Consider the following 26,923-nt stretch of genomic DNA (forward strand, 5'->3'; position numbering starts at 1 on the left):
GCTTCTTCGGGAGTCTTGGAGAAAGTATACAGGTGTTGGTTTGTCTCAAATCGTAAATGCACACATCAGTCCCCTAGCTATATCAATGGACTCTACAGGTTACCATGAAAGAGACTTTGTTCCCATTACCTCATTCCACTTTTGCTTCTATTGACTGAGTCACTAGATCATGGACAAGCACCAGAGTTTGTTCAACCACCCTGACTTCTGCTCATAAAAGCTTTTCCTAAGCCCATAAATGAGAAGAGTCTCATCTCATCGGATACAGGGGATAAAACTGCTACTCAATGCCAAATAAATGTTAGCCAAAGCTGGAGATAACTGTCTCCTCATTCCTAAGGAAAATCAGAAGTGATATGGTCCACGATAATAGGTTTGCTTGATTTATGGGACTAGCTAAGAGATGTGGTCATAATTCATTTTTGCTTTTTGGTTGTCACAAATAATAGGTTAACCTGCTTTCTAAATTAAAAAAAAAAAGTAATGATTAACTAGACATAAGATGAATTTTAAAAATACATATTCTGATTATCTTAGCATAGATTTATCTCAGCTTGATCATCATAAAGTCAAGTGTATATTTTGTTCAGTTCCGGATAGCTGAAAAGACGCTATTCATCTATGATCTCAATAATCTAGAAGGAACATAGATAAGCTGGGCCATGTTCAGAGAAGTAGATACAGGATGATATGGAAAACTGATACATATTAGGAGGAATACCAAATGACCCAGGGATGTGTGGTCTAGAAAAGCCTGAGGAAATAAGCAACTGGTGGCTTTCTTCAAATATCTAAAAATTACGTGAGAGAGTCTAGACTTGCTTTGTGTGGCTCCAAAGGTTAAAAATTCACTCTAAGGAAGAAATTTTTGTCAGTCATGTTCAAAGATGAGATGTCGTACATTCCCAGGTCCTGGAAGCGTTTGAGCAAAGGTTGGATCCACTTCATGGAGCTGCTGAAGAAGAGATTTCAGCACCTGCTGGGTGACTAGATGATTGAAATATACGGTTTCTTTCACCCTTTCAGTCTGAGATTCTGTAACTCAGCTCACCTCTCATTCTCAGTGGCTGTCCCTCCAGGTCAGGGTTTAGGCACATTGGCACATTACACTGGCGTTTCCCAGGCTGTATCTGTTCTGTGGATAAATAGAACATTTCAGTCTTCATTGAGGTCAATTGCGCACAATTCACAGTACAAAGAACTTAACCAATAATCTCTTGGGGCCATTTTTTGGTTATTGTTACTGTTGATTATTAACATTTACAGGAAACATCCTAGATTTTAGGGTAGGGTTGCTTGGGGTTTCACTACAAACCTGCCATTCAGGTGTATGAGATGCAGCTGAAAGCAGGAGAGTATCTAAAACCATCCCCCAAAATCCAGATTCTCTAATCCCTCCCCCACAAAAGCTCAAATCCCAAATCTCTTGATATGAAATGAAAAAAATGAAAGGCTAATGTCACAGCCATGAAAGACATGTTTTATGCAAATCAATAAATACATAAGTGATCATTTGTGGCAATGACCAGATAGATCGTACAGAAAACATGTGGAACTGGTAGCAAGGAAATGACAGGCATTTGACTGAGGGCTGCAGAACAGGAATCAGGGGACAGGGGCAAACGGAGGAGTAGTGCTTCAGGAACATTTTTTTCATGTGAAAGATGACGCAAAGAAGCAAGCCATCAGATACGAATGGGTGGAGAAGAGGCAGGTATTCTCTGAGCGAGCAGGTGCATGCTGAGGCGAGTCGATCATGACCCATGCTTTAGGCTGCCTTTCTCAGTGTGTCTGCATGACCAGATTTGTTCTTTTGGAGACTAGCAAGTCACTGAATCAATGTATGTGGTATAAAGTGACATGCCACCTAACAAAAAACTCCACACTCATCGACTTTCTCTGGTCTTGGATTTGGGGAGAATTTTTATGACACTAATAAAAAAAATATTGAGATGAAGCTCTAGTAGGACTTGGTGACTAGTGAACCAACTTGGAGGATGGAAAACAAGCCCAGGAAAACTCAGACGAAAGAAATTCAGACAGCATGTAAATGGTAAGTATTAGATGATAAACCAGAGTGACATGAACAAGGCTGAGGTTTGGTTGAAAAGTGAAAAATTCAGTTAAATGGGTTATTTGGCATCATGTAGATTTTTTTTAGATTAAAATTTGGATTAGAAATTGAGATCTATTTGCCTTTTTATAACTCTACAGAGTCAATCAAACTAAGCTGTAATTGTAGTCAGAATCTAAAAGGGATAGCTTAGGCTGAGCTTGCTACAGAGAACAGCAGCATGGTAAAATAATCTTCAAGTCAACCTAACGAAAGATGGGCATTTAATTATCAGAGAATGAACCTAACAAAAGCTTCCATTCTCAGTTTTACATAGCATGAGCTCAGTAAAGAGAGGAACAAAGTCCTCTTTGGTGTGAACAAAAAGGCTTCATCCAAACCCAGTAAACTCTCAAGGCTGGTTATTCAATGTCTTTCTCCTTGTCTCCCTTGCCCGTTGGCTTTTGGCCATTTCATTATTCACTACCACTTATCACTAAAAAGAAGACAAAACACTAAACCTTTAAAATGTTAAGAACCTTAATAAAGGCCAGGAGAGTTGAAATTATCTGTTAAATATAGGATTGGGTATGGTGTGTAGGATTTAATTATCTAGACTAGCTCTCTTTTTTTTTTGAAGAACAGTGGGGAAAATAAGATGAAATATATGTAAATATTATGGTTATGAAAAATGAACAGTATCTCAATATTTTGGTTTTGTGGACACTGTAATTCCTGGTCATAAAGAAAGCTATTAAAATAATTTCATATAACTGTAGCCAGAAAGTATACTAACCAAGATACAAAAATAGTCCTATCCAAGTGTTGACCCCCAGAGCATATCACAGTAGTAAACCCTGACATTTTCAAAGTGCATGCATCTTGCAAAAAGCTTTCACATATATAACCTTGTAATCAAATGACCCATTTAATTAAAAAAGAAAAAAAGAAAAGGCAGGCACTCAAAAGAGCAGAATCGCGGCAGTACTACTGGCTTGAGAAAGTAGTACGTGTGCAGAACGTGGTAACAAAGTTTAGAAAATGCAGAGTGATCATGTTTAAAATAGACATGTCATGGCGGTCAATTCTTACTTTAAAATTGAGGTTAGAGGCAGTTCCATCGTATGAGCATGAGGGTGTGCGGCTGCAACCTGGTGACCCTGCTGACTAAAACACAGAGCTCATATTCCCAAACCTACCGGCAGATCATGATGTCACTAAGCTGACATTTGTCATTACTGTTATTACTATCAATAGTCCCTTATTTTTGATAATTCAGAGTTTATAAAACAGAGAATATTGATAATCTGGTGTTTTGTCTTATTTTCTAATTTGCACCATGAAATCATAGTTCCATTCCCTCCTTTATGCATTTATATCATTTAACCCCCAAAGAGACAGCCTAACATCTGGAATCTGGGTCTTAGAGGAAAACAAACAAGCAAACAAAAAAAAGAGTTGGACCAGCCAAGATGGAAGAACCGGTGGCTCTAGAACACTTGGAAAGTTTAAATAGACTTATTAATCACCTTAGGTTAAAAAATTGTTTGAACGATAGAATATGAGAAAAAATCTATTCCTTCACCAGGAAGCAGAGGGGACACAGAGAAAGTGGCATTTGCTAATCTGAGAGGTAAAACAAGAAGAAAAAGCTTGACCCACCAGTGTCCCAGTTGCTGATGTTATGGGGGGCGCTAGACTGATGTTCCAGCTGTCGCTTCATTAACTGGCTCATTGTCAGAGCTCCCAGGGATCCCCTTTTCATCTGCCTATACTGAGCTATATGGAGGAAATTAGGAGATAATTACTAGGGGGAATAAATTTGCACAGCACACAAAGGCTCTACACATCCATACAGAATCTTAATTGAAACTTCATTGGCTATTCGTCATTATTTAGTAAGTTGTATGCTCCTGTCCAGATGAAAAACTAAGGCACTATGCTATTTCTGGTGCCTGTCTTCACTCAATAAAGAAAGAAACAGTGCCTATGAGCAGTTATCTGTAGCCTGTAAATATTTACCCCAGTTACAACAATATGATATTTTCATTTACTTTTTAATTTATATACTCTGCCTTGTTCCCAAAAGGATTCAAGACAGATAGTACTACTTTGAATTTATAGCTTAACTTTCTTTAATGGAGCTGTGCATACATACATAGTTTCAGTTTCCATTATATCCCTCTGAGGTCCCCGTGCATGTGTGTGTGTTTGTGTATGTACATGCATATTTTGGAGTAGGATGACACCTATCAACCCCAATTTTTAGAGAGAAATTGAAGCAAATGAAATTATGTTACTTGGAACCAACCAGCAAATGAGGTGGTCGTAAAACCAAAACATGTTGACTCCAAAGTCAATGCTGTTTTCAATCTCTGTATGAGCCTCTGCCTACTGTCGGAAAAATGTGAATTGAATAACATTCCACAAGTATATTCTAGTACACATCTTTGTTTTAAAAAAAATAGTGGTAACATTTTTATCTTGCAATTAGGCATTGACAAATATCCCATGATTGATAAGTCACGTACATAAGCATCTCCAAACCGGAAAATCAGTGAAAAGCACTTCTGACAACAGACTGCTGAGTGAGAAAGCAACCTGCCTCCTACCCTCCTATTCCTCCTCAAGTGCTCCCACCAATCCCTGCCACCAGCCCAGTGAGAACGGAAGAGCATCGCTAACAGGCCTTTTATACATGATCCCAAACAACTGGATATTTGAGAACTTGTGGTTATTCACTCTCTTATAAGGACAATTTCAGAAACTGAAGCTCTAAAATACATGGTCTAGAAGGGGATGGTAGAAACCGAGATGTCTTTATGGCCCTAGAAAGCCTTACATGTTATACACAGGTTTCACAATCATGGTACCAGGGCAGCAACTTGGTGTGATGCAAAATCAATTATGACATTGTTTTTAATGTAATTAGCATGCTGTTTGATTCATGGTGGTCATGGCATGTTTAGCTACAAAATAATCAGCTGATAAACTGAGCAAAAAAGAGGGGTGTGATGAGAATTCTTGTGTCTTGGAGTCCATGTTAACTGAATTCATGGAAATGACTATGCAAACTAATGAAAACTCTGATTCTTGTGGTTGATTGGTAAATTTTGCAATTTCATGGTTCACTTGAAAGTGCAGCTCCAGCTAAAATTCAAAGGCAGAAATCTTTTAGAAAATTTAACAAATTTCAAGTAAAATTCAAAAGCAGAAATCTTTTAGAAGATCGACAAATTTAAAAATTAGCCCCATCTATCAGACAAAATCAAAGAAGGGTTAAAAACCTCTAGTGATTGATTAATTTCTCCAGTCCTCAGTAATTTTTAAAGACAGAAGAATTCCCTGAGAGTAAAGTCCCTTAATGTTTAGCTCAGTGTGTAAAGCACCTGGCATTATGTCTCTAAGAACACACCACCAAGAGCTATCCAATACATGCTTTAAATGGAGAGAAGGAGGAAGGTGGAAATTTAACGATGCACTATGCTGAATCCAAAAGGGCTAGATTCAATCATGACTTCAGGACCATGATTCATTGATACATTTTATTTTATGATACATGTAACTAGCACTGAAGTCAAACTGACTTAAGTCATCCTATGTCAAATTATATCCAACTTGGAATTCTAACTATAATTCACTTTTTTTCAGATGACTCATGCAAATTAGGAGGAGAAGATACACTTTCATGATTTTAGTACATGGACTTAAAAATGGGCATTTTTTCATGTTATAAAACAGATTTTTTGTGATAAAAGAAGAACAATTAGATTCAGAACGAGGCGTTCTTCTTTGCTGCCAAAAGGGCAAATAACTGTTACTTGAAAATGCTTTCTTAGAATTTCTGTAATCTCTATTATAACTGAATTTGAATTATTCTAAGGCAGTGTGGTATACTAAAAAACACCATGGGCCTGAATAATCAAACAGACCTAGCATCAATTCCTGTCTCTATCACTTAATAGCCGTATGACTTTAGGCAAGTCACTTAGCCTCTCTGAACCTCTGTTTCTTAGTCTATTAAAACTGGGTCAATAATATCTGCCATGCAGTGCTGACGTGAGGATTTAATAAGATAGCAATGTGTGTAAGATAGCAATGTGTGTAAACCACTTAGCACAGTGCCTGGAACATGGTGTCAAATAATTGGTAGCAATTATTACTATTATGTCTGTAAATGCCCGGAGAACAAGGGGTGTCTTATTTATTCACCTTTGATCACCAGTACCAAGCACAGTGCCTGGCACTCAGCAGACACTTAATAAATAGTTGCTGAATGAATGAAAGCATGAATAAATGAATGATGAAGATGATGATGTTGTTCCATACTACCAGTCCAGCATTTAAGTTAAGATCTTTATCTGGTTTTCAGGATCATCTTTATTTCAAAAGACTGTTAAAGGAAAATTCACTAGCACTTGAGGCAGTGGCCACATGGAACACAAAATACACCAGCATAGATGACAAGGGTTTGCAGAAGTTGCACCACTGTTTGTATCTCTGATTCCTACTGAGAATTTCCCATGCTAAAGTCTTTTAATTGACTCCACTGAGCCAGGTGGACACCCTTATTTTCACCTCAATAGAACTCAGGCTCCTCATGGGCAAAATATAGGACCCAACAAACATGGCAGTTTCAAAATACTGAATAGTTGCCTCCAGTAGATCCAGTAATATTTCATGCCATTTTAATTTTCCAATCCAAAAGTGCTATATTCAATAATAACTTTGGGATCATGATATATCTGATACATTTATTTGATGATAACTTAGATAAAAATTTTGTCAATGATGGAGGTGATTCAAATTAAACAAAGGTGTTTCATGTAAAATTCTGTCACAGACAATGTTTTTCACTTGTCCCAAAACCAGTTCCATGTCTTATGTTTAGGCTAGTCATACATAATACTTATTTTATTGAATTATCCAGTGATTATACCTTAACAAATTAGGATTCTTGGCCTATCAGTGACTGTACTGATTTATCAAACACTTGAGATGCTGACAAAAGTGGGCCTATGTCTCAGGGTCTCTGAGAACATACAACATAGTGTTACCTAGGAAGCTAACACAAAGTTTAAAAAAAAAAGAAAAAAACAATACCAAGAGTGTGAAAATTGAAAACTATGCAGCAGATAATGCTCCAACTCAATGTACAGGTGAAATGATCACCAAAGGAAATCTTACTTGATATTGAAGAATGGCTACTTGTTTCTGGCACACCTGCTTCTAATGTAGGGGCAGATGAGGATTCTCGTGGCATTTCCAAAGCTGAAAGTCCTTTAGTAGCAGGATCTACAAACAGAAATATTATTTAAAACTCAGAACATTGATTAAAAGCAAGTTCAAGAACCTTTTTCATATATTTTCCCTTCTTGCCCAATTCTCCCATTCAAATCGTTATATACTTTCTGGCCCTACTATAACTACTTTAATGGAATCACATACACACTGGTTTCAAAGTTCCGTGGGAGTTGTTTCCACATTACACTCTGCATGTGTTGCTATGCCTCTCAGAGATTAACAACAGCACAATTACAAAGCTAGAGCTCAGCATGCTCATATCACATACCCTTGCACCTTGCCGGAACTGAATTTCTTTTCATACAAAACCCAAAGACACCTACAGTTGATCCATCTATATCATTCCACCACTCCACCTTTGTCTGGCAATTTCCTACTCATCACTTACATCTCAATTTATATAGACAATTTCTCCTCCAGAAAGTCATCCAGGACCCCCACCCCCAGATTCAAACAAAAAACTGAATCATGTGACCCTCTTATGCAATCCCAGAGCACCCTGTCCTAACCTGTACCAAAATGAACACGCCATAATGTAATTGTCTGTTTACCGGTCTAAAACCTTTGCTAAATCATAAGTAATTTCAGAGCAGGGATTGTATCTAACTTGGAATAATTACTTACCAATAACTCAGATTTTCGATTTTATTAGTTGAGCAAGAAAGACGTATCATTTGCTTCTGCTATTGACAAATGCATCTAAGGTAAAATATTTTCTGCATATAATATTGTCTTTTTAATCTATGAATAATGGGAAACAAGCTGTCCCACATTATTCTAGGTAAAGATTATCCTTTAAAGCTTTTTGAAAAGTTTAGTGGTTTATCATGGCAAACCCCTAAAACATTTTTATAAACTTCCTTGACATCTTAAGCAACACTCACCGTATACTGAACTCAATGAGCAGCCTGGAATTACTACTATGGGCTTCCATGATTATAACATGTCCACCCTAAATGCTTCAAGTTCTTAAGCTTCATGATATCTTTCTCCTCCTTTTCAGGTTATCAATTGTTTTTCTTGCCACAGAGCAAGTCACCATACATTCACACATACATACAATATAAGTATGCAGATGCTATTCTACTATTGGGTGATCATTAAACTTATTACACTGTCAGAAATAAAAGTAAAATAGATCCTAGGTGAGGGCTGAGGAGAAAAGCTTTTAAGCACTGATTTTGGAACATCTATTTTTGGTTCTCAGAGGTCTTTCTGAATAGATACATTTGCCAGATAAATACTTTCTTGGTAACAAAAAAAAGTATAACTGTTACAATGTTTCCCAAACTCTCCAAATAAAGCATAAAAATAACTACCCATTTAAAATTCCTTAGTGATTAAAGCTATTGCTTTTCTCTTAGGTATTCTCCACAAACCACAAGTTTAAAACATGCATAATTACCTGTCTTACTCTTATCTGCTTCTGTTTTACATTTGCTGTTACTCTGGCATAACAATCCCACCGATAATGTAGAACAAGAAAGCTTAAAGGCAAGAATTCTTTAACAGATTATTGAGACTTTTAGAGTCTCGATATGCTTATTAAAATCCTTGGTATCTTTAATTTAAAGAAACGTCATAACTGTAAGATAGTTATTAATAATCATTAGTGTACCAAGATTCTTTAAGCCAGGCAATTTTTGCTCCTAAATCATTTTATGAAGCCTTCCATTTGTATATAGTTTAAGACAACAAATATTTGAATAGAGCTATACACTTAGCTTAAAATTCTTCTATTCAATTTTTTATACTGATGTGAAGAAAATGTCATGTTATTGATTCATTCATTCATCAAATATTTGCTACCACTCTACTAAGTACTTGGGATACAATCAAAGAACAAACTAGAGAAAATTTCTTGCCTTTGAGAGAACAGTGGGGACAGACAGACAATAATTAACATACATAAAAGTAAATAAATTATTATATATTAGAAGAATAATTCTTTATAGAAGAGAAATAGAGAAGAGAAAGTGATTCTAAGATCCCAAGTAGGGGTGGAAAGGTGGGGTGTGGTCCAGGCCTCATGGGGAACCTGATGTTTGAACAGAGAATTAAAAGAAATGAGAGAGGGAGCCAGGCAGGTATCTGGAGAAGACAGTTTCAGGCTGAGGGACCAGCCGGTGCAAAGGCCCCAAGGTAAGAAAATGTAAGGAGTGTTCAAAAAATGGCAGGAGGCCACTGTGGCTGAATAGAAGAACTGTGGAGAGAACCATGCAAAATGAAGTCAGAGAACTAATGAGAATCAGGACCACGTAAAGCATTTTAGGAATTTAAAGGACTTGACTTTTTACTATGAAAGAAATGGGAGCCAATGGAGGGTTTTAAGCAGAGTAATGGTATAATCTCATGTTTTAAAGGATCATGTTTTAAAGGCTGCTGCGTTGGGAAGACACGAATGCAATATGGGTAAAAGGCAGGAGCCCAGTTAGGAGGCTATTGCAGTTGATCCACATGAGAGATGTTAATGGCTCAGACCAGGGTGGAAGCAGGGGAGATGGTGAGAAGGGGTAGATTTTGAAGGTAGATTAAGGTGCCCAGATAAAAGAGGACACGCAGTTAAAATTTAATTTGGGATAAACAACAGAAAAGTTTTTAGTATGAGTATGTCCCGTGCAATTTTTGGCGGATGAGGCCCCAACTCTTCACTCCTCTCTGGATCAATGACCGTTGCCATGTAACTTAAAAGTTCCTCCCACTAAAGAGGCAGAGTGTATTTCCCCTCTTAACTTTGGCTCCAGCCAGGTGATTTGCTTTGGCTCATGGAATGTTTGCAGGCATAACATGACCAAAGGCTTGCAAAGCTCCTGTGCAATGGGGCTTGCTCTCTTGTGCCTCTTCCATCACCCTAAGAAAAGTATTTCCAGGCTTCATGGGTCCCAGGAGGAGGCTGGCCACCCAGTCCAGCCTAGATTAGTTGATCTGCAGATAGCCAATAGCCCTTGAATTGAATAAATGCTTATTGTTATATGTTGCTGACATTGGTATGTTTATTTGTTACACAGCATTATTCCAGCAGTAGGTACCTAACAGAGTTGTCTCAGTATACAGACGAGATCACCAACACACTGAGTGTAGACAGACCTGAGAAAAGGACCAAGGACAAAGACCCTGGGGCACTCCCTCATTAGGGAGTTAAGGAGGAACCGAAAAAAGAGATTGAGAAGGAGTAACCACTGAATATGCAGAAAACCAAGAGAATGTGTATCCCAGAAGCCAAGTGGTGTGGGGGTGATCAACTCTGTGAACTATTGAGTCAGAAGATAATATCTAAGTGCTGACCATTGGATTTAGCAGTGGAGGCCAGTGGTGACCTTGACAAGTGAAGTTTGGGTGAACTCTGGAAGCCTCATAGGAATGATGAGCACTTTTTAGAAAGAATAGTATGGGAGAAAATTGGGAATAGTGATAGTACAGAGAACTCCTTAAAAAGTTTTGCTAAAACCTAGAGGGTATTATGCTAAGTAAAGTAAGCCAGACAGAGAAAAACAAATACTCTATGATTTCCCCTATATGTGGATTCTTAAAAACAAAACAAGTGAACAAGCAAAACAGAAACAGATTCATAGATACAGAGAACAAACTGGTGGTTGCCAGAGAGGAGGGGGATGGAGGGATGGACAAAATAGGTGAAGAGGATTAAGAGGCACAAACTTCCAGTTATATAAAATGAGTCATGGGGATGTAACACACAGAATAGGGAATATAGTCAACAACACTGTAGTAGCTTTAAATGGTGATAGATGGTAACTAGACTTATCATGGTGATTATTTTGTAATGCATATAAACATTGAATTGCTATGTTGTACACCTAAAATTAATATAATACTGTATGTCAATTATACTTCAATAGAAAGGGGGGGACTTTTTGCTAAAAGGGAAGAAGCAAATGGGATAATAATGGGGAGAATTAGGATCAAGAGCTTTTCTGAAAAAAGAGAAATAAGATGATGTTTGTATATTCAAGTCAAAGATACCTTAGAAAAAACTAAGGGAAGAGCAAGAGGGGAGATTTCTGGGCGTACATCCTTGAGTAAGTAAGAGAGAGGGAATCATGTCCACATGTGGAAAGGCTGACTTCAGACCAAAACACAGTTCACTTGCAGCCCCAGCTAGGAAGGCCAGGTGTATGGGTGCAGTTGATGGAAGGGAGGCAGAGAAAGGGGTAGGAGGATGTGGAAATCTCTTCAGATTAGGTCAAATAGGAAGAGATACTGAATGTTTGGAAAGAAAAGTAGCTATGAAATAATCAGGAGAATGGAAACGTGAACGGACCAGGGAAATATGGTGTGATGCCAGGTAGCTTTAAGGACCCAGTTGAGGGTCATGGTCATGAATTTAAAATAAGACCAGTCAATACTGTGATGCGTTTTTTTCTCCAGCCACACTCATCTGATAGGTACAGGTGTTGGTAGATGGAAAGGCAGATTTGACGAGGGTTGTGTTTAGCCGAGCAAGTCTGAAAAAGCAGAGGTCAGGAATGATGTAGGCAAGAAGGGATTGTAATGACTGACTTGAGAAGGGAAGACATGAAGAAGGGGAGGAACAGTGAGAGGCAATAGGGTCAATACAGTGCTGTCCAGAGAGAGAGGAAATGGTGATCAGAGAATGGGAGACATCGGACTGACACTATGGACAGGCTGCAGTTATTGATAATAACAAGTTCTGTGATATGACCATAGGAATAAGTAACTGAGTGAGGGTGGAAGATGAAAAAAAAAGTCTCTGGGGAAGACGAATTCGAGGAACTGAGAAGCCAGAGTGTCAGAAAACACTGTACTAAGACACTGTACTATGTGTATCAATACTGAAATCAACAAGAATTAAGACAGGAATAGTTTAGGAAAGAGTAAAAAGAGCCAGGAATTAAAATTGTCAATAAATGAGAAAGTCAGGGTAAGTAATGTGAGATTCAGAGCTGGGTGTTTTTAAAGACAAGGTGGGAATGGTCTGAAGGGGGAAATAATGAGCAAGGAAGATGCCTATACCCTGGCCCTAGTCCAAGGACACTCTTTCTCAGGGAAGAGCTGGGTTTCCATTAGACTAAGAAGGGAAAGGAAACAGAGCACATGAAGGACCATGAATTTCTGATGGAGGAAAAGTTTCAGGAATTGCGATAAGGTGGGAGAAAGGATCTGGACAGGAAATGTGCAAGGCCTTATGGAAATTAGTGTGAGAGAGATGAAGGGTGATCTGGAGCTTCTTGCAGGGACTGACATGAACAGAAGGAAAGTACACAATGCCATTAGACTTGGTAGACTCAAGGCAATTAGCAATGGCAAGGCTGTGAGTCCGGGCCTCCCTTGACTACCACTGATAGAGGCCAGAAGGTCTGGGGAAGCCTGAGTCTTACTCTGAGCACATGGCCCTCCTTCCAACACCCCGCAAGGAAGAGTAGCTCTGCATGTCTGTGGCAAGTGGGACACTACACAGATATAAAATGATTGTGACAGTATAACCTATATTATAAAAATTTTAAATACATATCATCTTAATTGTCAGATACTTTCCTTCTTGCTCTGGTAACAAATATATTAATATAATACCAATCTCTTCCCTGGTAGCCTGGGGAACAACCTGACATAAGGATGAATAAAGAAGGCAACACACACACACAAACATACATACCACAACCTATACACAACCTATATATCATATATACCCACCCTATTGACCTCATATAGTTTCTTATATACCCACCCGACAGACCTTATATGGTTTCTTATATACCCACCTACAGACCTCTATAGTTTCTAGGTCAGTGCTTAGCTCCATCTATATGCAACAATTTTCTTGGCTCCAAATAATAAAAAGGTGTCCCAGTTTCCCTAGAAACCTTCTTACAGTTTCTTGTTATTATGAGAATCTTTTTCTTCCCCCTGCCTGGCTGGAGCATGACCTTTTCCAAATACATTCATGTTCATTTGACAAGTTTTTACAGAGCCCCTTGGAGGTACACAGCTCTGTCCTATGAGATAGAGAACAATTGGAAAGCTTAGGAAATGCCCGGGGCAAATAAAAGGGCTGAGCCTGTTCTCTGAGGAGCTGCTTTTGTTATGGAGTGGGGGAGAAGTGCTGTGTGATGTGGGGCAGGGCACGTCCCCTCCTCCGAGTGTCAGTGTCCTCATATAGGAAATGAGGGATTATACTAGAGGTCCCCAAGATTTTGGCCAGTGCTCAATGTTCTGTAGTCTACGAATCTACTAAAATAATCATCCTTGGCCAATCTCATTTTTTCTAGAGATTCACATTCTTTTTTGTTTTTGTTTTTTAAATATGGGCTGAGAAATGACGAAACATTCTGATCAGTATTATGATAACAGAGAACTGTGTTTTAGGATGAGGTGGACTATCAGCTTGTCACGTTTTCAAGTTAATCTTTCTTGGAAACAGTGCCTCCAAGGAAACACAAGAAATGGCATTTGAGGCAGGAAGTGCTCGTACTATAACAACTTCACCATCAACTGGTGACCATGGATTAGGTTGTAACTGGGCTCTTTTTGGTTCCTGAGGGCACACAATGTCTGCCAGACTGCTGATATTTGCTTAGAATATGTAATCAGTATAGACCCTAAATGATTATACAGTCAATTCTTAATCATTCCAAGCACGCTTTGCTTTATGTTAGCCCTTCATGGTACTTTAGCTGTATCATAATTCACTAAAGTATAGCAGGAAAAAAAAAGAAAGCAATAAGAGTTCAATTAATGACTTTTGCTGTTTGAGGAAAACAAAAATGATACTTGGAATGTCTTGATATGAATTAATCATTGTCTCTTGTTGTCAAGGATGATCAAGAATTGAGTGCAGAGTTTAGAAACAACCAATACAGAAACATGTATGGAGCCAATAGGACCACATCTGAATCCAACACACTCCAGTAAGCAGGAAGTGTTCAGAGTGATAATGAAACAATTATAATGTCATTCCTTGACATTATAAAATTGAGTTTGATGCATATCAGTGCCAAGACCCTAACAAGTAAAATGCAGAAACTTGAACATAAGGCTGGGAGAAAGAAGAGAGACGCGCTCACCTGGATCTTTCTGATCTCCCAATTTGTCTAGAATGTTGAAGGAAATGTCAAGGTACTCTCTCTGGATGGCACTGACCGCAATCTTCCTCTGTTTCCTCTGCCTGGGGACAATCTGAATCTTAAATTCAGATTCCTCAGCTCCCTCCTCTTCTGCCTTCCTTTCAGGGTTCTGTTCTGCGTCTGATTCAGCACTGGCGTCCGGCTTCTCACTTTCCATTGGATTCTCCGAATCTTCAGGGACTTTGAGGAGGACAGTTTTTGCCCCTGAACTTGGCATCAGCCCACCGGGCTTCCCTTCCTCAGTGCTGGGCTCAGGGTTATCATCCAGTGACACCTCAGGGAGAGCAAGTGTCTTCTGAAGGAGGTCTCGTTTTTGCTTAAGTGTGAGCGGGCTGCCACAGGAAAACCCTTGCAGCTCCTCGGGCTTTGATAATTCTTTGGAGTCCGTGGGGTCTTCCAGAGCTATGAGAGGGGAGTCCCTGTCACCCGCCGACTGATTATTTCCTGAGTCCTTAGAAGAAAAGTCTTTGGAACAGTCTTCCACACTTACTTGCACGAGGGGCGTCGTACTGAGGCTGAGGACAGAGGGGCGGTTGCGGATGGAGGGAGAGGAAGCAGCATTCTTACCAGGGGTACCATCGTCCCCTTGGTCCATGGCCTCTTCTTCATCACTCTCTACTATTCGGAGAGGGGGAAGAGGTTCAAACACAAGGGAGTCGCTGTCCGATGTTGAGAGCGTAGAGTGTTTTTCAGGCCCAGATGTTGAATCTGAGGACAAGTCTATAAGATCTAAATCCTCTTTGGGAGCAGGCTTTATGGGGGAATCCACTTTCACCTCAAATGTCTCCATGCAGTTTAACCTAACTTCTGGTATTACAGGCCTCCGAGCTTCTTGAAAACCTTCCAGAGCCGGGTTCTTGGGGATTTCGGCATTGTCAGACCTCGTAGCAGAATTCTGTCTAGACCGTCCATGGTCATGCTGTCTTTGCATGAAACAAGCAGCTTGGGCTGGAGGCTTGTCTATGTCACACCGGTCTATGCAGGACTTCCTACGGTGCTCATCTAGTGTAAACAAGAGGGAGTCTGCATTCCCTATATCAAGAGATTTTTGTTTTAAAGAGCGCAGCTTTTTTTTCTGAATGCTTTCTTCTCTCACACAGTGTAGAATGTTGTCTTGTAATGCACCCGTTTCTCTATATTCAGCCAGTTCTATTTCACCTGATTAAAACAGAAAAAGCTAGTACTATTTTACTTGGAGATTTCACCTTTCTCTTCCCCTCAAAATTGGGCATACAATTGGCATCAACCATAATCATAATCCCAGCTCTACCAGAAGGTAAAACTGACTTCCTGGCCAAATTTTCATAAGGTTCATTCTAATTTCAAAAACCAGAAAACTTTGGAATGAGAGAACCCCAAAAGGCAGTTTAAGATCTTATTTCTGAAAACAGGCTTCGGGATAATTCCTCAGCTCTGTTCATTTGTGCACAGGAGAGGGGATCGCTTTTGGCTGAGGCGGATCTAGGAAACTTTATTCAAATTGTGTGGAAGAGAAGCAAACATTTTGCAACAAATCAAATCAAGCAATGGCCCTCTAAGACGATCACGACGTTAATGATGTATCTGTCAATTCACGTATATATATAAGTGCATATATATATATACTGGTTGTGCATACATATATATCAAATCAACGGTATTAAAAATGTGTAGTAACATAATAAAATTAAGATTTCACCCCCAAAAAACGGTAGAGTACAACATTTCTGCATAAAATTACTAAGAGGAAAAAATTCATACTTCTCTGAACATTCATCTCAACCGGCTGATATTTCACCATTTTGCTGCCGCCTATCCTTTTCAATCTTGCAAAAAAAGTTTGAGACTCTTTATTGCAGGGTCCAGTAGGTGTATCATGAATATCAGATTCATCAAAAACACTATCTTCTTCTAATTGGGGAGAGAAAGTCAAAATTACACTTAAGAGGTTATTCTCTCTTAGGCTGTATCTACACAAGCATTTCATTGAAAGCATTATGGAACACAGCCTGGGGTGGCTCTAAACCAGCCCAAGTCTAGCCTGGCTTGGCATTTCATTCAGGTGTCAAATTATTCATGTGTTGAACAGAGCAACTGTTACAAGTTTGCCCCTCATACTCCATGTCACAGTGGGCAGCATTTTCAAGACAGGCATCTCGATATTCTAATAGGACCTTCATGGGAAAACTTTTCCAATGTACTTAAAACCAGATAACCAATACACGTCAAGAATCTGGGACACTCCTTAAATGTGCCTGCTTTGGGTGAATTTTCAAGCTAATCTGGCAAAAGAAAATTAAACAAAATGAGTGGATCTTGCCCCTTCCAAAAATATATGCCTTCCTGGGATTTGAGAACTGGCATAGACACAGCCTAACAGTACATGCACCTTAAACTTTGTGAATGCAAAATACTGTACTCTACATTTGGCAATGAAACACACAACACACAGAAAAAGCTTAGAAAAGCCACTGGTCATCTCAAAAGCTCCACAAATGATTATGGACTGATAGAGTAAACAAAGGAAAAAGAAAACAGAAAATAACATTTCCCCATATTAAAGTAAGAGTTTGCCACAGGTAGCTATTATGAATCCCAGAAAGAATCTTTGACTCTTATGGTCCTGAGGCTCCATAAACAAACTGGTCACTTAAGTCCTATCAAGCTTGTTTCTATGTTCTCTTCTATCCACATTTGGCTACTTTTAAATAAAAGAGAAACCCAAAAACACAGTAATGAGGAAAAGGTTGCTATTTTGCAACCCATGAAGTCCACTTAATAAATTTTCTTCTTGCATCCTTTAGAAAAGCCAAAGCCATGTACAAAGCAGCAAGAGAAAAGGCTACAAAAATGCATTTAATACCACAGTAAATGGAATTAACCTACTCTTCAAGTTGAACATCATTGAAATCATAGTATTTGGCCTATATTTATATCTACCTATATGACAAAATGAGCCTCAGGTGTGATTATGATTATTTAAGATTTCTTGAGTATAAGGGGAGTACAAGCATAGGGTTAAGTTTTAAGGACCGATCCTGTCTTAAAACACAAGATTCTATAAGTTAATGAAATTTGAAGCAGTAGATGTTAGACAAAGTAATCATAGTAATCTTTTTGGTCACATAAAAAAATAAGCGTTAATGACCAAAATGGATACAAAACTCCCAGTGAACTTCTACGATGATGAGGAAGCCTATCAACACAATGATTTGTTTTATTTCTTTATTTCCTTTTTAAAAATACTCTCCTTTGAAAAATACAGTTTTTCGAAGAAATCATTGTGTAACTTCCCTTACATAACTTTGAGAGAATTTTCAAGATGTATTGAATGAGAGAGACGGAAAGACTTCAAGATGGCTCCTCCCATCCAGAAAGGTTCATCTGGGATTGGCCCAAATACTGAGCCCACACTGATGACATCTATAGTTCAACTGAATCTGTCTAATTTCCCAGAAACTAGGACCTAAGATATTCTTCAGGGAGGATCTGAATGGTACCAGAACTTAATGAACTTAGTTCTGACAGCTCTATCTCTGGCCAACCTAGGCTCTTGGACCTTTTGGCAATAAATGAACAGTGGAACACTGGCTCCTATCCCTCCTATCCAGACATTTCCAGAGCAGTCCCACCAAAAAGGAACCTATTAACACCACAAAGGGCCATGGGGCGCTTGGCTTTCTCCCAGGACTGGATTGATGATGTCACCTTTTACGAGTCTAGTCACCCTGCGACATGCACTAAAGACACACACCTTGGCTCTTCAGCTCTCACCTGAAAACATTCAGGCTGGAAGTTTATCTAAAGTTTCATTCTACTGCCTCCTTTGCAGGAAAGCTATCAATATAAAGAGTGTCGATACTGGAAATAATTTAAACCTATGCAGCAAAAATGTTTCATTTCAGTTGCCTTAAATTAATTCTTATTGAATAAGGAGGCTAGGGAAACGCACTTCAGCAAATTTAGGCTCCATTCAAACCTATGAGCACAAGGTCAGGAGCAAACTAGAGATGGACAAGATTACGGCTCCACTGAGTGCCAACCAAGATTTACTTCACAGTCCAAAGCAAGATGTCTCCAACATATAGGAAAAGGTTTACAAAGCCTCCTTAACTAAACAGCAGACAATTTTTTTTACAAAACACAATTTCTTATGAAGGGGGCTTTAGAAGCATATCAATTATTTCTCTTGAGTGTTCATTTTAAATAATGAAAGCAGCAACATTCATGGGAAAGTTGGAAAATTAATGAAGCAGTAGGTCATTTTTTGACTCCAGAATGATATCTGGCGGGGGGGGGGTGCTCCTCTATCATCTAAGAAAAACATTGTCCAGAAATGTATTACGTATGCAAGCTAAGTTTGAGATAGAATTGAGATATGTAAAGTACCTTTTTCTTTTTCGCTGTATCTGCTTATGTTACTGTTGTCACTGTACAAAGGTCCTGCCGTGGCATGGGGCTTGCAGCTATGATACTGTGCATTGAGTGTATTGACTGTTATGTGAATCAGATGCAGCAGGACCTTGCTGATATCACAGTCTCGGTATGGATACTGCTCAATGAAATGGAGGGAGAAAAATATAAATGGTTATTTTGAAGGGTAAGTTTTTCCACTTGACCTTGCTAGATATTTTTCTCGGTCTCTTCTGGGTATAATAAAAAGAAAAATGTAGAAAAGCAGAAGCATAAATTCTTATCCTGGCCTTATTTTGACAAGGGACTGTATTCCCTTCCTCTTGCACCAAATCATGGATGGCAACGCATGCCATTTTGTAGTTATAATTCCTTTCAAGAAAATTACCTGGCATAAACATTTGGTGTATGAATACAATTTTAAATAGTTTTCTTGTTTTCTGACATAATAATTAATACATAGATAAGATATGAGGTTCTGAGCATAAAGAGAGATTATTGATCAATATTCATCAGAATTTGCTTTAAGCATTTTGGAGTATACACTGGCATGGTCTACATTTCTATTTTCATTCCAATGGCTCTTTACTTCTCGACAGTAATTGTATATCATGCATCTTCCTCTGAAGGTCAAATTACTATCCTACAAAGATCTCTTAAATGTTCTAAGAGAATCATTCCTCCCAAAAAATGAATGACTACAGCAACTCACCTTGTAAAGGATGACAAGCAAGGCCTTCAACCACATCTGCCGGATGTGAGGTTTTAGGGACCAGAGAGAACAACGAGGCGGCTGTTGGAAATAATGCCGTAGTTGAGGACAAGAGCAGTATTTGAGCACCTGAACCACCAAGGGGAGAAGGTGTTTTCCCAAATTAATGTTATAGTCCATAACCTGAAATAGGAAAAAACGTAATAACTGAAGGAAAACTATAAAGAGCATTTATAAGCCAAAAGGAAAACTTTGAACCATCAAAACACGGGCGAAATATTTTACAGGTATCTCACAAAATAGTACTAGTAATGGCCAGTACACATAGAGGGGGCAAAGTCCTAGCTCACAAGAAATTTAAAAACTTGTAACTTAAATAGTTTTAATCTACTTATCTATTTAATTTATCTACTTAATTATCTGTTGAAAATAAATTTTATCTTTTAAAATGTCCTATTAAGCTATTAACTAGAATTAAACTAGAATCAATGAAAACACATAGTATTGGTAACTATGTAGGGAAATGGGCATTCTCAGACACCACTGGCAAGAGTATTTCTCAACACGTTTCAGGAGAGCAATTTAGAAACATGTATTCAGAAGTAGGAAAAAGCACATAGCCTCTAATACAGCAATTAAATATATCCTAAGGAAATAATCTGACAGGCATTCCCAGATGTATGCATAAAGATATCCAGCATTATAGCCACCGCAAACTGAAAACAACCTCCATATTCAACAATATGGAATTAAATAAAAGATTGTTTATATGACAACAGAATACTGTGGAGCCATTAAATGGAACATGGTACAAATTTATTTACGTGATATGAACTTCACAATAAATTTCAGGTTTAAAGATACATATATATATATATACATATTCATACACACATCAGGCACATATATATATCAGTATGTATAAATGATCCCATTATTATAAAAAATATGTGCACATATACATATACACACATATGTATGTATGCATGTATATATGAATGTATGTAAATCTGGAGCCAGCAACATACACCAAAATGTTAGTAAGTTATATTTGTCATGGGTTTCCTGGAGATTTGCATTTTAATTTTTTTCTTATAAATATGCATAATGTGAATATAGAAAGAGAGAAGTGAGGGAGGAAGGGAAGTAAAGTTTGGTATCTGAAATGATGTATTCTCACTCCCTCATAGACAGCTGAGTATTAGTGATGATCCGTCTAGTTATCAACACCAGCAAGAGACATACATATTGCTCCCCCTTTGCTTCTCTGTGTTCGTTATGTTAATGATCTATTTGAGCTAAATAATAACAGCTACCATCACTGAGTCCCTACCATGAGATAGTCACTGATTAAGGCGTTTGCAATATGTTGTCTCTAATCTTTCCCCCCAAAATCTATTACCAGTGAGCAAAGAAGGAAGGATGCTTAACAGTTAACAACAGTGGCAGAGCTGAAATTCATATCCATTTCTCTCTAGCCCCAAGTTCTACACCCTTTGCAGATTGGGACAGCCATTTCGGACAGTGAGATTTGTAGCATTGGTCAAATTAGGCATATATATACCCAATGATCTGTTACGTCTGCTCCTGGACCCATATCCCAAAGGAATTCTTACATTGGTGAATAAGGTGCACGTACAGAATGTTCATTGCTGATCCGTATGGGGTGGTGAGGAGTTGGGAGCAATATAAGTATCCATCACTGGGGGAATGGATACTTAAATCATGGAAAATGTATACTATGATATATAATACAGCAGTTAGAAGTAGCAGAGAAACATGAAAAAAGTCAATGATGATAAGGTGACATGAAGTAAGTTGGATGATTAACTCAACTCTCCACTTGAAGCCAAAAAAGGCAGACGATTAAAAAAAAAAACTACAAACAAAAATTCCACTCTCCTTTATTGTTTAATGGGTAGAGTTTCAGTTTAGGATGATGAAAAAGTTCTAGAGATGGATAGTGGTGATGGTTACCTAACAATGTAACAATGTGAATATACTTAACTGCCACTGAACTGTACTCTTAAAAATGATTAAAATGACAATGGAATATTACTCAGCCATAAAAAGAAACGAAATTGAGTTATTTGTAGTGAGGTGGATGGACCTAGAGTCTGTCATACAGAGTGAAGTAAGTCAGAAAGAGAAAAACAAATACCATATGCTAACACATATATATGGAATCTAAAAAAAAAAAAAAAAAAAGGTTATGAAGAACCTAGGGGCAGGATGGGAATAAAGACGCAGACCTACTAGAGAATGGACTTGAGGACACGGGAAGGGTGAAGGGTAAGCTGGGACAAAGTGAGAGAGTGGCATGGACTTATATATACTACCAAATGTAAAATAGCTAGCTAGTGGGAAGCAGCCGCATAGCACAGGGAGATCAGCTCGGTGCTTTGTGACCACCTAGAGGGGTGGGATAGGGAGGGTGGGAGGGAGGGAGACGCAAGAGGGAAGAGATATGGGGACATATGTATATGTACAGCTGATTCACTTTGTTTTAAAGCAGAAACTAACACACCATTGTAAAGCAATTATACTCCAATAAAGATGTTAAAAAAAAAGATTAAAATGCTAAGTTTTCTTTATATTTTACCCCCCCAAAATCCCCAACTCCCTTTATGATATCAGGCTGTTGATGTCCTCCACGTACCCCTGCCTAATAAAGTAACTTATGCAAAACTTTACACTTAACCAATGTCAGCTAAATGGAATTTAATGACTTGCTTGTACTAAAAGCCTAACGGCATGACTCCTGAAAGCCTACACTTACTTGGGCAATTCCTGCAATAAACGCATTAAAACAAGTTGACAGGCGCATTTTTTGAGGTGCAATCATGAAGCAACCTTCCTGCTGGTCGTAGCCAAGTAAGACATACAGGTGCCGCTTGACCGTGTTGAAGGCCTTGGCGCTGCTGATGTCTGACTCGGCGCTGCTCTCATCCTTGGCCATGAACTTCATGAGCACTGTAATCAGTTGGTGCACTGTCTGGTGGTCGATCCCAGCATCTTCGGGGAGCAGGTCCTTGATGGTGTTGTCATTCTCAGGGGATTGTTGGCCTGTCAGTACAAGAAAGGCCATCGGTGGGTGGTTCCCCCACAGGTAAGTTTACACTAAAATCTCACTGATCAATGAAGCACCATAGCACCCTATTTCATTCTTTGTATCAATAAAGCCTCTAAATATTTAAAGGTCTGTTCTAGACAAACTTAAAGGCACAATATGGCCTACTGAGCAAAAAAAGCACTGGTCCCAGGGTGGAAATTACAATGACCAAGTAATTTGGGAAGAATAAGGGAATGCAAAAAAAAGGGGACACTATAAAGCAAAGTTATCTTCAAACAGCAAGACAGATAGCTACACAAACTTTGCATTTAGCAAATTTTTGAATATCTTGGCAAAGTTTCATCCTCACTAATAAAGAGAAGTTTTCCTTCCAGCTTTGTAAAATAAGAGTATAAGAATAACCACAAAAATCATTTTCCTAAAATCTAGTGAGCAACTAAAACATCCATTGAGTTATTTTGTTTAAATTATAATCTCAATTCAGTTATGTTCAAATATCAGCTGATGCAAAAAGAAAAGTTTTCTTCTCCACATCCTAAGATATTAACAGTGTGTACTCTTTGAATGATATAGTCAAAATTAGAAATAGCAAATTATAAGCCCTGCTGTATGTAATGAGAAACATATAAGGGGTGGGAGGGCACAGACAGAAAGCAAGAAGCATGAACTTTTAAAAACAGAGAAAAACACCACATGAAGGTGAGCTGGAAGTTCACATGGAAGGAAAAACTACCTTAGCCCTTGACTTACTCTTAACCTAACAAATAATTATATCTGAGTAGGTCCCTGACATTGACTTTCTCTGTTATTTCTCAAAGTCAGAAATTATACCCTGTCTCCCTTTGTTTTCTGCCTTTTCTGATCTGGTTTAGTTTAGGACTTTGAGGGAAGGAACAGTGAGATTTGCTCTTCCATATTTATGTTTATGTTTTGGGCCTTATTCAAAATACCCTATATGCATTCATGTCCTTCCTTTGACAAGCCACATGAGAATTTCTAAATTGGAAACAAAGTTTTTGCCTGGTGGGTTAGACCCACACACCAGCATTCTCATCTCTCATCCTGAGGGGAAACGTTCTAAATGATGACAAGCTTTGGTTACAAATCATTACAAACCAAACTTTGATGCTATCCATTTTAATTATGGCATGCAGGATACAACCAAGAGCTAGGTAGTAATTTATATCCTTTAACGCCTCAACTAATTTGGCAAAAATCTCAGTCTTCTAGGACCAGCCAAGAGAAGCAAGATAGAAGAAATGTTTCCTGGGGACCACAGACATTAGCTGTCTCAAGCCTAAACACTTTATCTGAAGCAGTGGCATGAAGGTAATGTCAAATTCTGAATTTGCTAGTTTAGAACTGCACATAAGGTTACATGCTTGGTTGTCTAGATTTCCCAAGATGATCAGAAGAATGTTGATCTTTTCAAAAGTGATACACTGAGATGGGATAGTTGACAATGAGTGAAGAGGCAGCAGAATCAACTAAGTCTAAGAACCTCTAGTATAGGGGAAACCACCTAACAAACGTCAATATGACCCTCGGACATTAACAAAATTTTTCAGTCTCATAGAGTCTGTTCATGAAGGAATAAATGTATGCAATGTACTTTAGAGAAGTTTTAACCAAAAATTATTCAAATAAAACCTAAGGATTTGTTTATTACACTGTTTCACATGCAGAGAGTGGTCAATAAATTGTTACTATTATCATTATTTATTAGGCATGCATGACCCATCAGGAAAAAAATCAATTCATGTGGAACACCCTATTTCACGAAAGGTCATAAATGTAAAGCATTACTGTATGTTATAATTCAATTAAATGTCTGAAAAAGAAGATCAGACCAAATCCTTATTTTAAAAGTTTAAAGAACTATCTTTTCAGCATTGAAAAATATTTAGTCTTGATTTTTTTTTTTTTTTCCATCAGAGTATTACTTTACAACTAGCAGGAGGGTATTGCTCTGGGCAAGCTTGGGCCAAGAATGTGACAAGTGTGAGAATCTAGGTTACCTACAGGGTTCAGTGCTATTGTAGCAGCAAGCAATGGCTGTTAGGATGATATAGCTTCATTCCTCAATTCGTTTTAGCTCTGGGGGGCAAGGTTTAGGAGAGCATGTATCACTCAGCCCTGCTCAGCCACCTCCAAGTCTAGACTGGCTTGACTCCAAAGTTAAAAATGGAACTGAGGAGGAATTGAGAAGGAGATGCACCTTTGTTTTTTAGCCCTGAGAGTCTAGGGGACTCAAACAGAAGAAAGGGAGATCCAGACAAGGCCCAGCTAGGACACCGGCTCCCTATTTCCTCCTATCTAGTTCAAGTCTAGAAAATAAACAATCAGGCTTCAAGTTTAAATATTTCAAATCTCTTCGCCCCATTGCAAGTAGACATTCATTTTAAAAGTGTGTAACCTTAGTTTTTCCCATCAAATCATATTTTCCTAATGACTAAGTGTCATTTCACAAAGGCCCCATCCTCATTTTGGATTCATCTTCATTGATCTGCAGTGCTTAGCTTTAAGTTTGCTGCTCTTTGCTTTCCCTGAATAGCCAGTAATGAGTGATCTTTCACAAACCATTAAATGTACTGAAAAAAGAACTAGTTAATGGAACTTTGTGCATAAAGTGAAAGAAATCTCTTTTCATTCCAATAATTTACCCCTCCAAGTGTGGGCTTTGCAAGTCTGTGCTTTGTATATTGTCTTTCTTTAAAAATAGTGTAAGCATATGACTGATACCACTCTTCATCAAGAAAAGTTACCTTAATCAAATCCCTAAGAAAAATGAGCTTAGGAAAGCTGAAATTTTCTTTATGGATAAAGACGATATTACTATTTTAGTTATCTATAAAAGATATAAAATTTCCGTTTTAAAATTAAATGCCTATAATATTTTCTCTAAATGTGACAATTAAAACACTTCCTTTTGAATTCTAGTCTGTGAAATTCCTTTATCTGTTTTAACTATAGAGATTTAACAGGTTAAGGGATTTGATTTTATCATTTTTGTAAAGAAAAATGTAAAAATCTTTATTATCATGGGGGCAGAGCTACTCCTACCCTCACTTTAACATGGACTGGGTCCATCATGACCTGTCCACAGAGTGGCACAACTGATTGAAACGCCACGGTATAATACCGTTTTATTTATTCAGAAGATGTGAAACCAGGCACGACCAGGATCTGCTTTTCCAGACTTACTTCCTATTGCTCCACCCTAAATGCTCCACAGCCTTACACACGGGGCTACTCCTGGATCTCAGAACGGAGCCAGCCTTTTCCCACCTTGGTGTCTTTGCTCGTGATGCTCTCTTCACCTTGCACGGTGGTCCTCCACCCGCACCCCCAACTTTATCCTATGGATCTGGTCCCCAGAAGCCATTCTTATTAGCATGCCCACCCTCCTCTCAGCAATTGGGGTCCCTAAATTCTATACATCTCCAAAAACAAGAAAGGAGGGAAGATGGGTGGGAAAGAGGGAAGAGTGCAGGAAAATTTCCTTTAGCATTTCCCAACTCTCATGTGGCAAATAACTATTATGCGAGGCAGAACTTTTTTTTTTATCCATTTGCTGTATTTCCCCTGTAAGAACAAAGACTCCTTGAAGGCAAGTACTATGTCTTATCCAATTTTACATCCCTCACAGAATACAGGGCAGTGTTTGATATATAGTAGATGCTCATTATTCGTACATGTTTAAAGTGCATCGAATTCAAATAAATATTTCAGATCTTTTCTACATGGGCAAAAACCTGATGAAGTCCCCAAACAGCAAGGAAGTGGGTAGGGAAATAGGGAACATTCCTCTGTGTAAGTCGACTCACTGACCCCTCTGTCAAGCCGACAAGTGGCAGTTAGGTAGTGCAAGGAAGTTTCTATGAGTTTACTCTGCATTTGGTCCAGAGAAACCAATGATCAAGCACTATAAATGAGTCTGCGTTATGTTGGTAGTTCTAACTACACTGCCTCACTGGTCTCTGTGGCTCATTAACACAACTTAAGGCTTCGTTCACAGCAGTTCTGTTCTGTATGCACAGAGCCACAGGAGGGCCATAAAGCTGGGGCCGGTTACTAGCTGCATAGCCTCATGTGCTCCCCATCCCTGCCTTTGCCTCTCCTATCCCACATCCTATCGCCATGCATTTACCTCCTATCCACCTGTCTAGGCCTGGCTGAGTCACCTGTCCACAAAACCTTCCTGGTTCCCTCCAGCTCTCCTCCCATTGCATTTTTTTTTTTTTTTTTTTTTGCAGTAGGTGGCCTCTCACTGCTGTGGCCTCTCCCGT

General features: G+C 38.6%; 1 protein-coding gene across 3 annotated transcripts in view; it reads right to left on the reverse strand.

The window, feature by feature from the left end:
• UNC79 (unc-79 homolog, NALCN channel complex subunit) overlaps window positions 1-26,923 on the reverse strand; it is a 219,133-nt gene that overhangs the window by 61,726 nt on the left and 130,484 nt on the right. For 2 of the 3 annotated variants that reach the window (XM_060097925.1, XM_060097923.1), the window contains 8 exons: window positions 22,341-22,627; window positions 19,562-19,744; window positions 18,826-18,988; window positions 16,198-16,347; window positions 14,398-15,615; window positions 7,241-7,348; window positions 3,716-3,832; window positions 1,052-1,135 (listed from right to left, as the gene is read on the reverse strand). In XM_060097925.1, the coding sequence (XP_059953908.1) occupies window positions 1,052-1,135; window positions 3,716-3,832; window positions 7,241-7,348; window positions 14,398-15,615; window positions 16,198-16,347; window positions 18,826-18,988; window positions 19,562-19,744; window positions 22,341-22,627 (2,310 nt within the window). The remainder of the gene's footprint in view (window positions 1-1,051; window positions 1,136-3,715; window positions 3,833-7,240; window positions 7,349-14,397; window positions 15,616-16,197; window positions 16,348-18,825; window positions 18,989-19,561; window positions 19,745-22,340; window positions 22,628-26,923) is intronic. The other variant, XM_060097926.1, reaches the window with a different exon arrangement.

Source organism: Mesoplodon densirostris, chromosome 4, assembly GCF_025265405.1.
Source record: "Mesoplodon densirostris isolate mMesDen1 chromosome 4, mMesDen1 primary haplotype, whole genome shotgun sequence".
NCBI classification, from domain to species: domain Eukaryota; kingdom Metazoa; phylum Chordata; class Mammalia; order Artiodactyla; family Ziphiidae; genus Mesoplodon; species Mesoplodon densirostris.